Genomic DNA, 12,036 nt, shown 5'->3' with positions numbered 1-12,036 from the left:
ACACAATACGTCTAGTAAAGAGTATCTTCATTGGTGTGCAGCAAAACTTACAGGTTGATAGGTAACACTGACTTATATGAACAAGATAAGATTATTTCTAGTGAGTAAACATTTGCATATATGATGCAAAGATATAAAAAATAGAACAAATAACAAATCATGTAAAAATGCATGGGATTGGAATAAGATAAATAGCAATAGTGCCGCTGGTCAATCAAGGGTTAAGTTTGGTTATCACGCTCTAATGACAGCGCTGACTGGATCGGATTGCCCATTCATACGCTAAACAGAGTAATTATTTATTGCAATATGTTTTTAATGTTTTTTTTTTAAAATGATACAATAGGATACATAGCTTAATTACTTTTACATCTTTGAATGAAAATCGCCTAGCCTAAAAGGACAACTTTTAGATTGATGTGAACGACAAGTAGGAATAATTCTCAGAATGCTTGTGGATTAAACATCTCCGATGACGTTCATTGCCATGGATTGTATCGGGTTTACAAGAAAAGGTAGGATATATGGATATAATTGCGAACTGTTACTGATTGAATGCGTGATCGCACGGTCATGGCATTCGAGTAGTCTATACAGCCCCAAACTGCCTGACAGCGCGCCGAGTGAATATTCTGCATTATGAAAACATGTATGACAGTACACAGGCTACACCGTAACTTAAACGCGGCAGACTTTAATAGACAGTAAAATAAAAGCGGGACACCATAACTGCATGTCGGTACCGTAACTTAATTTTGACGCATGACTAAACAAAGGCAGAGTACCGTAACTCTGTTTGAGCGTTCCAAAACAAAGGCAGAGTACCGTAACTCCGTTTGAGCGTTCCAAAACAAAGGCAGAGTACCGTAACTCCGTTTGAGCGTTCCAAAACAAAGGCAGAGTACCGTAACTCCGTTTGAGCGTTCCAAAACAAAGGCAGAGTACCGTAACTCCGTTTGAGCGTTCCAAAACAAAGGCAGAGTACCGTAACTCCGTTTGAGCTTTCCAAAACAAAGGCAGAGTACCGTAACTCCGTTTGAGCGTTCCAAAACAAAGGCAGAGTACCGTAACTCCGTTTGAGCGTTCCAAAACAAAGGCAGAGTACCGTAACTCCGTTTGAGCTTTCCAAAACAAAGGCAGAGTACCGTAACTCTGTTTGAGCGTTCCAAAACAAAGGCAGAGTACCGTAACTCCGTTTGAGCGTTCCAAAACAAAGGCAGAGTACCGTAACTCTGTTTGAGCGTTCCAAAACAAAGGCAGAGTACCGTAACTCCGTTTGAGCGTTCCAAAACAAAGGCAGAGTACCGTAACTCTGTTTGAGCGTTCCAAAACAAAGGCAGAGTACCGTAACTCCGTTTGAGCGTTCCAAAACAAAGGCAAAGAGCGGTAACTGCTGTTACGGTGTTCTGCCTCGGTTTGTCCTGGGCTTTTGGAAGTTACTGTTAAGACAATCCATCATTTTCTCGAAAAAAACAACAGAATTGACTAACGATATTTATCCACATGATAAAGGAGTGATTTTTCGCGTGCATATGATACGCGTATTATACGCAACCCCCCACCCCCATCCAAGAGCGTGTCATACACGGCATAAAGTGCGTATAATATGCACGCGAAAAACTGCGTAGCATATGCACGCCAAAACTCATATACATTCCACGAGATTGCACACTCGTACTATTGATACGCATTCACATGTGATATAATGCGAGCCGCAAATTAAAGCTTGGCGAGCCGCATGAGGCTCGCGAGCCGCGCAATGAGTAACACTGGACTAAAAGATCAATTCTTGGGTTTAAGAAACAAATATAGGGCCCTATAATTTCCACGATCACGGAATCGCGGACGGAATCGCGGAATTGGCATATTAACGCGGAATCTGCATATAAACGCGGAATCTAGTGTTAACGCAGATTTTCCCGGAATTGTACATATTTGTAATGAAATTCTGTGTCGTGTGGGTGGAGAACGTATGTCTGAGGGAAGTGCAGACGGGACACTCCGCGACACAACCTCTCCCGTCATTTCAGCTCGCCCTTCAAAACAATGAAAGTATGGCGAAGTTGGTCTCCACGGCTCTGCTTTCGGCTGCGAAAAAGTTAAGAAACTCGACGCTAACGGCGGTTTCACACTGCACGCGCAGGCGGCGCAGAAGCTTTGCGTATGGAGAGCGGGAGCCGCGCGCTCGTTGTGCTCAGGCAGCATTGGTCGCGCGCGCAGCTGAACCGCGGCTCGTGTATTGCACAGACAGACAAATATTGTCCATTCTTTCAGATTTTCCGGTGTTCTGCTCGACCCCTGTCATCTCGTGCTTTGATTTATAATGGGCACATTAGGCAGCAATGCATATCTGCTGCAAATGCGACCGTTTTCCCCTCTGTTAGTCTGTTCCAAACATGCATTTAACATGCTGTAGCCTATGGATAGTTTACATGATAAGTAACCTTAAAGTTAAAATTAAGCATCTAGTTTTAATCATTTAAAGGGGCCTTTGAAGTTGGGGGAAAAAACTTCAAGCAGGGTTGTGTTTTCGTGTATTTTTATTTTTCACAGCTCTGGATATCATAATGGTGATTGTTAAACACACAGAACAATTCACTACATGATTTCATGGTGAAATGTGTTATTTTTTAATGTTAATTTTCAGCTTTAAATGTTTTACTTAATAGTACTGTATGTAAAAGATGATTCTTATGAATTTTTTTTTTTAGTTCTTTTTAAAAAAAATTACTTGAAAGAAAAAGCTACTGGAGCACTTTCATTTTAACTTATATAAACTATTATAATTTATTTTACCGGAAAGTTTAAAGCTAATAACCATTAATATTTGAAGTACTTGAAGTGCAGTGTTATGCCAAATATCATATTTGTTACCTCAATAAATTTAAGGTCATTCTTATTTTTTGTTTTATGTTCTATTATATTAACATTAAAAGCACACTCTTTTTTCACCAAAATAACAGTAAAGAGTAAAAAAAACCTGAATTGCCAAACATTTTAACGGAAAAAAAGGAATCTGCAAAAATTAAAACGGAAAAAACAGAATTTGGGAAAAAATAAAACGGAATTTGGGAAAAAATAAAACGGATTTTATAGGGCCCTACAAATATTGGTTCAAAGTTATAAAAATCAGTTAAAATCGTGAAATCAATATGCAGCCCTACTTTGCAGTATGTGGATTTTCTGTATATGAAAAACCTTGATGACTCAATTAACTTGACTGCCACGAAAACTTACTAAAATAATTGAGCAAACCGTTTGAAAAATATTTTGTTGCATCATAAAACATTTAGTTGAAGTTTAGTTTACAGTTTCAGTTTTTTCCTAAGTAAACCACTTTGCAAATGAATGAGTGATTCTATAAATAGAGATACATTTCGCATTTCAAAAAGTTAAGGGAAAAAGCGGTTCGCTAACTGAATTCTTATTGAAAACATATTTTAATAATCCAGTGCTTGCCAAACACAAGGTACTTCCTTTTTACATTTAATAAAAAAGTTACTCCTTTATAGCATTGTTTGTCAACTCTGTTACAGACAAATCAGGCACTGTGTAGAAATAACATTGGTAACAGTTGACAGTAACAGAACTGACCATTTTAAACTTTTTAGCCAAAAACTCTCCTTGCTAGCATAAATGCTAAGAGCACATAACACTAATGAAATCACGATTTATAGACATTTAAACAATTAACTGTGAGATCAGTGATACATTTTGTTTTCCTTCTGATATTGTGGTAACAATTTGTTTGACATTTAAAAAAAAATAACTTTTTTTTTTTTGTAAGAACTTTTTAGATTCAACTATTTTCTCAGAGAGAGCGCACATACCGTTCAGTGCTCCAGAGCTTATCAATGAGGGAAAGTGACATCATTTCCTGTATCTTTTATAGTTGTCGGAGATTACTCCACCAATTTAAAAGGCAAAGTATGGTACGTGACAGAGTTGACAAGATTTATGGACACACATTTTTATAAAATAAAAGTCATTTTTTTTAAACAATTTAACATTGTAGAATTAGAAAAATTACTATTTAGGGCTTTTATAAATAAAATTCATTAAACATTACCACACAAAGAGTAAAATTAAATATTTTTTATATGGAAAAAGTCACTAAAAAGCTGCCTAAACAATGACTTTGGAACAATATGTGGGTGATTCTATAATTGCAGGTACATTTGGTGTCCAAAGGGGCTTAACAAAGAATAGTACCTTAATGTTGTGGGATTGTTACCTGGATTGGCCACTCGGTCCCTGTATCTGGGAGTGTGATCTTCCAGCGTCTGAAGCATCACCCACATGGTAAGACTGAACATCCCAGCCAGGAAGCCATAGAAGACTAGATAAAAGAGTAATATAAGACCTGCGGAGAGAAGACAGACACACTCAGACATGGCAGAATGGTCACATGTCGGTTAAAAACCTACAAAGATTTGGGAATTTGTTTCCGTAAAGCTAAGTGTAACGTTGCAGAACAAGCCCCACTTGGAGCAACTGGTGGTTAGCATAAATACAGAACATTTAAGAGTGCATCATCTGGAAAGCGTCACGTTTTATTTATGAAGGTCTTATAAACGTTGTAAAAAGAGTGGATTCTCGTACATTCTGAGTCATGAACTGTGCAAAACATCAGTTAGTACTCTAGCGTCAAACCGGAGCCGAGGTAAAAGCATGAAAGAGCCTGTGTGTGTGTGTTTTTTGAGGTTCACACGTTCAGATGATGGCTTGGGGGTCTGAAACGAGTAGTACAACAGTGTGGATTAAACTAGATATGGCGGTTTGCACCTCCATACAGTGCAACTAGACAAGGACATGTCAGAACAGAAGGGAGGATCGGGGGAGGTGCGATTGTAAAAATTTGGAATGTAACAGCTGAATGCTTTTGGAGAAAGGCCAAACATGTCGGCTCATTCCCAACAGGTGGAACTGTAAAAGATAATGAATGGCGGTTAACAATCTGTGAGAACCATGCAAAGGGTGATTGGCACCAAAAATGGTCAGGTCATATTTCACCTGAAAAATCAGAGGGAAGAATGGTTATGAGTTTTCGTAAGTTTATTCAAGACAATAGACGGAAGCTGATGTCTGGAGCAGATGTTGGCTCGACCACTGGAGTGGCATTATGGTGGAAATATTTGAATAATATTTGAATATATTTTATAAAATTAATGAAGTATGATTTGTTTGCAATAAAAAATAAATAAATAAAGAATTATATATATATATATATATATATATATATATATATATATATATATATATATATATATATATATATATATATATATATATATATATATATATATATATATATATATATATAGGCGGAAGAAACAGTCCTACTCACAATAGCGATTTAAGTACAAAAACCAGACGAATCCCTTAAAATATATCATCAGATCGATGTCTTGGGGTGTTAAATTATTAGATTATTAGGGTGTTATTAAATTATTAGGGTGTTAAATTATAAGATGTCTCCGGGCCGTTAAATTATTAGACCCAAGGTTTAACGGTGTGCATTATTTTTCTAATAATTCAACGGCCTGTCGTCAATATTATTATTATTAGATAAGTAAAAGGTATAAGAAGCTATACAAGAAATGAAGTAAACTATTTAGTCAAACATATGAAGTCAGCGCTAGAAGGCTACATCAAAAAAGTTAAAAGTCCCGTTCTTCGCGATTCCATCTTTCAAACTTTAGTTAGTGTGTAATGTTGCTGTTAGAGCATAAATAATACCTGTAAAATTATAAAGCTCAAAGTTCAATGCCAAGCGGGATATTTTATTTAACAGAAGTTCCCTTTCAAAGCCTACAGCGAACGGCCGGTTTGGACTACAGCCCTGCACTTCCTGCTTTAATGACGCAACTAAACCGTTTGTTGACTAACCCTCCGCCCACAAGAACACGCAAAATAGGGGCGTGGTCTTGTTGCTCTCCCACGTGGAGAAGAGCGCGCATTCAGCGCTTGCATCTCCCCGTTATGGTAAGAGGCGGGACCTTTCCGGGCAAAGTGCGCTAAGCTGCTGTCCAATCACAACACGGGAAGTGCTGGCCCAATCAGAACTCGTTACGTGTTTCTGAAGGAGGGACTTCATAGAACAAGGAAATCATCAGGCCGTTTTTAGGACAGAGCAAACAGCGCTGTACAGATAAGTAAATTGTGTGAAAAATACTGTTTTATTACACGCGAAACATGAACTCATGTTATATTGCACACTGTAAACATAATCAAAGCTTCGAAAACACGCGAAGAACGGGACCTTTAAATAGCCTAAAAAAATTGAGTTATAAAACTTTTCTCTCAGTCGAAACGATTTGGCAGGCAACAAATGATAGATCCAGGAGACCAAAGATCGCCCGTTAGATCTACACAAGAAAAATTATATCTCATGTTTAACCATTACAGACACACTACAGAGCCGGCAACAGCTCTGAGAAAAGACTGCTCTCGCCAGGGTTAATGAGCGCTGAGCACCCGCTGATCAGCTGGATCTCAACTCAATTTTCACATTGGCGCTCTCTTTATAAATAAACCACAGATTCGAGCTTTAAACAACTACATTCTCATTACTACATTTTGTGACACATCCACTACTTGACACCAGCAAGCAGGCCCCTGATTAGTTAACGCGGCACAAATTGACACCAAAGTTCAGATTTTTCAACTCGGGCGTCAGACACGAATTCACTTTAAATGCATGAATGCACAAAAAGAACATATCAAGACGCTCAATTCGCGTCATCCGCGTGAATGAGGGCGAAATCGCACCCACAGCGCTAAACGCGTCGCAGGACCTCCAGAAGCACGTCAATGCGCCTTCCCAATGACTTAACATGAAAAATCACTCGCTCCAGATCTTGATCGCTGCACAAATCTTCACTGCATGTATATAACATAACGAAATATAAAAAAACCTGCCTCTTTTCGTTTACATAAAATAATAACAATAATGTGTGGTTCAGACAAGTGTGCATATATATGATTTTCACTCTATAAAATGAAATATGACATAAAACACAGCCCAGTCTCTTTTTGTTAAATGTCAGTTTGTGTGTGATCAATGATATAAGAGTGTAAGTAAGAAGCTACACAAGAAATAAAGCAAACAATTCAGTCAAACAAAGTTAGTGCTCTCTACAACGGTTAAGTTAAATATCCTAAAATATAAAACTTCACTCAGCCCTCCGCCAAAACGATCTGTCAGGGAACAAATTATAGATTCATGAGATCAAAGATTGCCTGTTATCTCTCATGTTTAACCACCAGAGACATCCGAGCCAGCGGGAGATGTCAGAAGGTTTAGCCGAGAAAAGGCTGCTCTCGGCGGGTTGACGAGCGCGGAGCACCCGCTGATCAACTGGATCTCACAACCCTAAAAACGCCAGATCAAATCTTCAAATAGGCGCTCTCTTTATAAATAAACCACAGAGTTGAGCTTTAAACAACTACATTCTCACCTGAAAAAGTCTTAAAACTACATTTCGTGATACATTAACTGTAGTATTTTTAAATTGTGTGGGGTTTCTCATCCACTATTGATGCTTGCTGTTCGGTGTGAGATGCATTCTGGGGTACCGGTCTGTCTGAAGTCCACAAGTCTCCTCTCGATGCATCCTCGATAAAAAGGGAGGATCAAGAACACATCCGGGGATTTCAGCTGCACTTGGCTAGATGTGAACTAGGGCTGTGCAATATATCGCAATTATTGAAATATCGCAAATGTATACATCATAATATGCATATCATAACGGCACGCAATCTCTGAAGGATTGTAATAGGCTACTTCAACATTGTGAAGAGTGTACGTTTTAGGTCGACGCTGCGATGGGCACACGACTTTTACCCATGTGACTAGCTTGAAGTTATAAAGAGTTATTAAATGCATTAACTTGCGAAAAACAACAACTTGTCTCGCGCTGTATGACACACACACACACACACCAAAACGTGCACAAGTCGCCTCTCTGAAAGGACGTGATCCTTTCAGTTCAGTTTCGTGTCTGCATTACATTTGCAATTACACTTTTTGTTTGTTTACATTGATGTTAAAATTATATTGTATCTGTATTAAATTTTGTACTGTATCTAAAATTTGTGACACTTTCAGACTGTCACTTTCAGAAGTTGTAGCATTGCTTTCTTTTCCCAGAAAGACTGTGAAACACAAATGGTATTCTCAGTTTTTACATATTTTTTAATGTAATTTAAATAGATTTTACACACTAATTGCAATATCGTATCGCATATCGAGCATTATTTAACAAGGTATCGCACATCTCATTTTTCTTCAATATCGCACAGCCCTAATTGGAACAGGACTTGTTTAGCGACTGATGACGATTCACAATTGAGATAGATGACGATTTCTCCTGTCCTCTGGAGTTTCGTTCTCCCGAGTCGAACTTGGCAAGTCTGAACTACCAAGGACGCAAGTCACAAATTCACGTACTTGGTATTGAGAAACGGCCTTTATGAGGAGAAAGTCTTTGAGTGAATCATTGAATCATTCATTCAAATAAATATAAAAATGTGTAATTTTTTAACATGGCATTATTAACAATATTAGTTTAAATACCGTATTTATATAATGTGGTATTTTAAATGTGGTATCTTCAAGGAATGCCATGTTTTTACCCCATGAGAAACGCCTAAAATTCCATAGTGGTGCCCCGTCCGAACGACCGCAGGGAAACACAGTTATTCGTAGGTGTATGTAGCAGGGCTTGGGCAGAGAATAACACAGGGTCTGAGGTAAGGAAACATAAATACCACTTAAAGAAAAATAAAGCAATATAAAGGATACAAAGGAGAAAAGGATATAAGCGGGGAAGAAAAGGACAGTGTGTATAAGAGCGTGAGAGAGAAGCTCGGTTTAATTATAGATGCATTTCTTCTTTGCCGATTTCTCTGAGGTAGACTCTTACTATAAATAGCATCTGGGGGAGGACAGTTTAGTGATGGCACAGCACTGGCCTAAGGACGGACACACACACACACACACACACACACACACACACACACACACACACACACACACACACGTTCTGCTTCTGCTGCCTGTCATAATATTAAAGTGTGTTCTGGCACACCAGACATGCAAATGAACAACCTTCATTACATTTCTCCAAAGAATTGAAAATTCTATATTAGGGTTGATGAAGTGACGCACCCAAAATTGAAAAATCTGTCATTAATTCCTCACCCTTATGTTGTTCCAAACCTGTAAGATCTTCATTTATCTTCAGAACACAAATAATGATATTTTTGATTAATTATGAGGGCTCTCTGACCCGTCTACTTTTACTACTATTAACTTACGTCTACTATTAACACTTTCAAGGCTCAGAAAGAACGTAAAGACATAGATAAAACAGTCCATGTGACTCCAGTGGTTCAACAATTTGCCAAGAATACTTTGTGCGCAAAAACAAACAATTTTGTTCTAGCCTGTGTCAGTCTCCTACGCAGTTTACGTTATAAATAGTGCAACGCTCTCAGTATATACGGCAGCCGATACCGTTCACGTGAGCACTACGACGTGCGGGAGCTGCAATGCAGGAGACGTAAAGAGGCTAGAAAAAATATAAATGAATTTTAGTTGTAATTTTTGTTTGTTTTGTGCACAAAACTTGTCGCTTCATAAAATTAAGGTTGAACCACTGGGGTCACAAGGACTATTTTTACAACGTCTTCACCACCTTTATAGGCCTTGAAAGTGGTAATTAAAGGATTAGTTCAGTTCAAAATGAAAACTTCCTGATATGTTACTCACCCCCATGTCATCCAAGATGTTCATGTCTTTCTTTCTTCAGTCGAAAAGAAATTTAAGTTTTTTGAGGAAAACATATCAAGATTTTTCTCCAAAGTCTTGAAGGTCAAAATCAGCTTCAAAGGGCTTCAGAGGCTCTGCGCGATCCCAGACGAGGTCTTATCTAGCGCAACGCTAGGTCATAAAAAATAAATAAAAATAATAATTATATATAATTATATATATCCGCCAGCCCAGTTTCTTTACAAAGTGCGATAAAGAACGTTCAGGACGCTGTGCGAGCTCAGGATGTCACGCGAGGAGAGAGTCACCGCCGGTGAAGTGCTCCGAGTTTGCTCAGTGATTTAACGATAATAGCAAAACAAAAAACATTTTTAAAAAGAGGATTCAATAGGCTAACTAAAAAAGGTTTACCATTTAATTGTTTATACTGTAGGCGAGCTGTCAGTCACGTAGGCTACGTCACTGATCAACAGCTGTCTGTCAGTCAGAGAATCAAGCGTAACGTTATGGATTTCGATGACGGATTGGAGCCGGTCAGGAAGGCATCTAAAGAAAATCATCAAAGGGAGAAGGACAAACGGGCAAGGCATTCAGGGGAGGGAAAACATCCAAAGATTTGTTTTGGTCATCGTGCGACTGCGAGTAACGTTGGTCTGTCATGCGCGCACGCACGCACATATATATACTAGGGCTGCACGATTAATCAAAATCGAACCGCAATCGCGATTTGGCTTGTGTGCGATTATGAAAGCTCAAATCTGCGATTTTAATTAAATAAATAAATGCCCAATGTGTTAGCGAAGAGCGGCTCTGTGATAAACGCTGCTCCGTCTGAAAGACTGCGAGTTTGAGTCCCTTATAACGTGCGTTTAAAAAAGCAACAGGAGTCAAACCTCTTCACAAACTAGTGAAGCGTTCATAAACCTGTTCAACAAAAGACAACGTTTAATAACATGTTTTACCTCACTTCATATCGTCAGGCGAGTGTTTGTGAGCTGATGTGGCTTCTCATCAGAGAGTGCGGCAGACGATGCGTTATTTTATAGTATTCTATGCCAATCAGCACTGCATTATAATACACTTTATTATTATGAAAATACCCTTGACGACTTGAAGAACTCAAATACACCATATTTTGCTGCAGTAGTGTTTATTGTCGTCATGTTTAATCAAAGCGTCTCTATCTTCTGTTTACACCGCGTTAGCCTCACATCATAGATTTCCTGAAAACTGTCAATTACTTCTCTGAGGCAAATGTGGCGGTTTCCGTTCGAGGGCGCCCTCTGGCTTTCAGTATGAATTAAAAACTTGTGGGTAATCAATAATTAGAAAACTTAATAAACTTTAAAAAATTATACATTTGTTGGACAATCCATGTTTTTCTTCAATGTACAGGAGTTTTTTTCCCCCACAGTGGATGCACAAGAGGTTCATATTTCATATTAAAGACAGACTTTAAGAATAACTCCTTAGGCTTAGACCTTTCTAATATTTTTTAGTCATAGGCTGTCTGCATATTAATAGGTAACCCAGCAGTTTTTTTTTCTTTTGTAAAATAAGACTTCTGTAAAATATTACAAAAATAATAATAATTATTAGTATTATATTGTTATATTTATTCTGACGTACTCTTTTTTATTTTTAATTATGAAAATGTTATTGTAATGGTAATATTTCTTATTTAATAAAAAAATTTTTTAGCAGTAATAATAATCATAATTATTATTATTCACATTAATATAAAAACACAAAATGTTATATACACACACTTTTCATGTGTAAAAAATTATAATAACAATAATCGCATTTTAAATCGCAATCGCAATTTTACCCAGAATAATCGCAATTATATATTTTCACCAAATCGTGCAGCCCTAATATATACACATACATACATACATACACACACACACTTTTTGACCTAATTTGCTCATCTTGCGCTGCTCTGCGACATGCCATGGATTGCGTAATCACATCGAAAAAGGTCACGCCATATGCAGGCAGAAGTACAGCTCCAAGCGAACGGGCAAGGACGAATACAAACACCCTTTACAAACAACACTCCATTTTCAACTTTTTTTTTTTTTTTTTTTGCTAAAGGATGTTCACATTAGTCTTAAAATTAATCTTAAAAACACGTGAGTTTTTTTTAAACACGGGTGCGGTACTTCTGCCTACGTCTAGCGTGATCACTTGCAGCAGCACAAGATAAACAATTTAGGCTAAAAAAAGTATATTCTTTTTTACATTTTTTTTGGAAA

General features: G+C 37.8%; 1 protein-coding gene across 1 annotated transcript in view; it reads right to left on the bottom strand.

The window, feature by feature from the left end:
- atp1b3b (ATPase Na+/K+ transporting subunit beta 3b) overlaps positions 1-12,036 on the bottom strand; it is a 51,234-nt gene that overhangs the window by 22,668 nt on the left and 16,530 nt on the right. The window contains exon 2 of the mRNA XM_067450146.1: positions 4,235-4,363. Coding sequence (XP_067306247.1) covers positions 4,235-4,363 — 129 coding nt within the window. The remainder of the gene's footprint in view (positions 1-4,234; positions 4,364-12,036) is intronic.

This window comes from Pseudorasbora parva, chromosome 8, assembly GCF_024679245.1.
Source record: "Pseudorasbora parva isolate DD20220531a chromosome 8, ASM2467924v1, whole genome shotgun sequence".
Lineage (NCBI taxonomy): Eukaryota > Metazoa > Chordata > Actinopteri > Cypriniformes > Gobionidae > Pseudorasbora > Pseudorasbora parva.
Note: the sequence above shows the minus strand (reverse complement) of the source record. Positions and strands in the feature narration are given on the sequence as shown.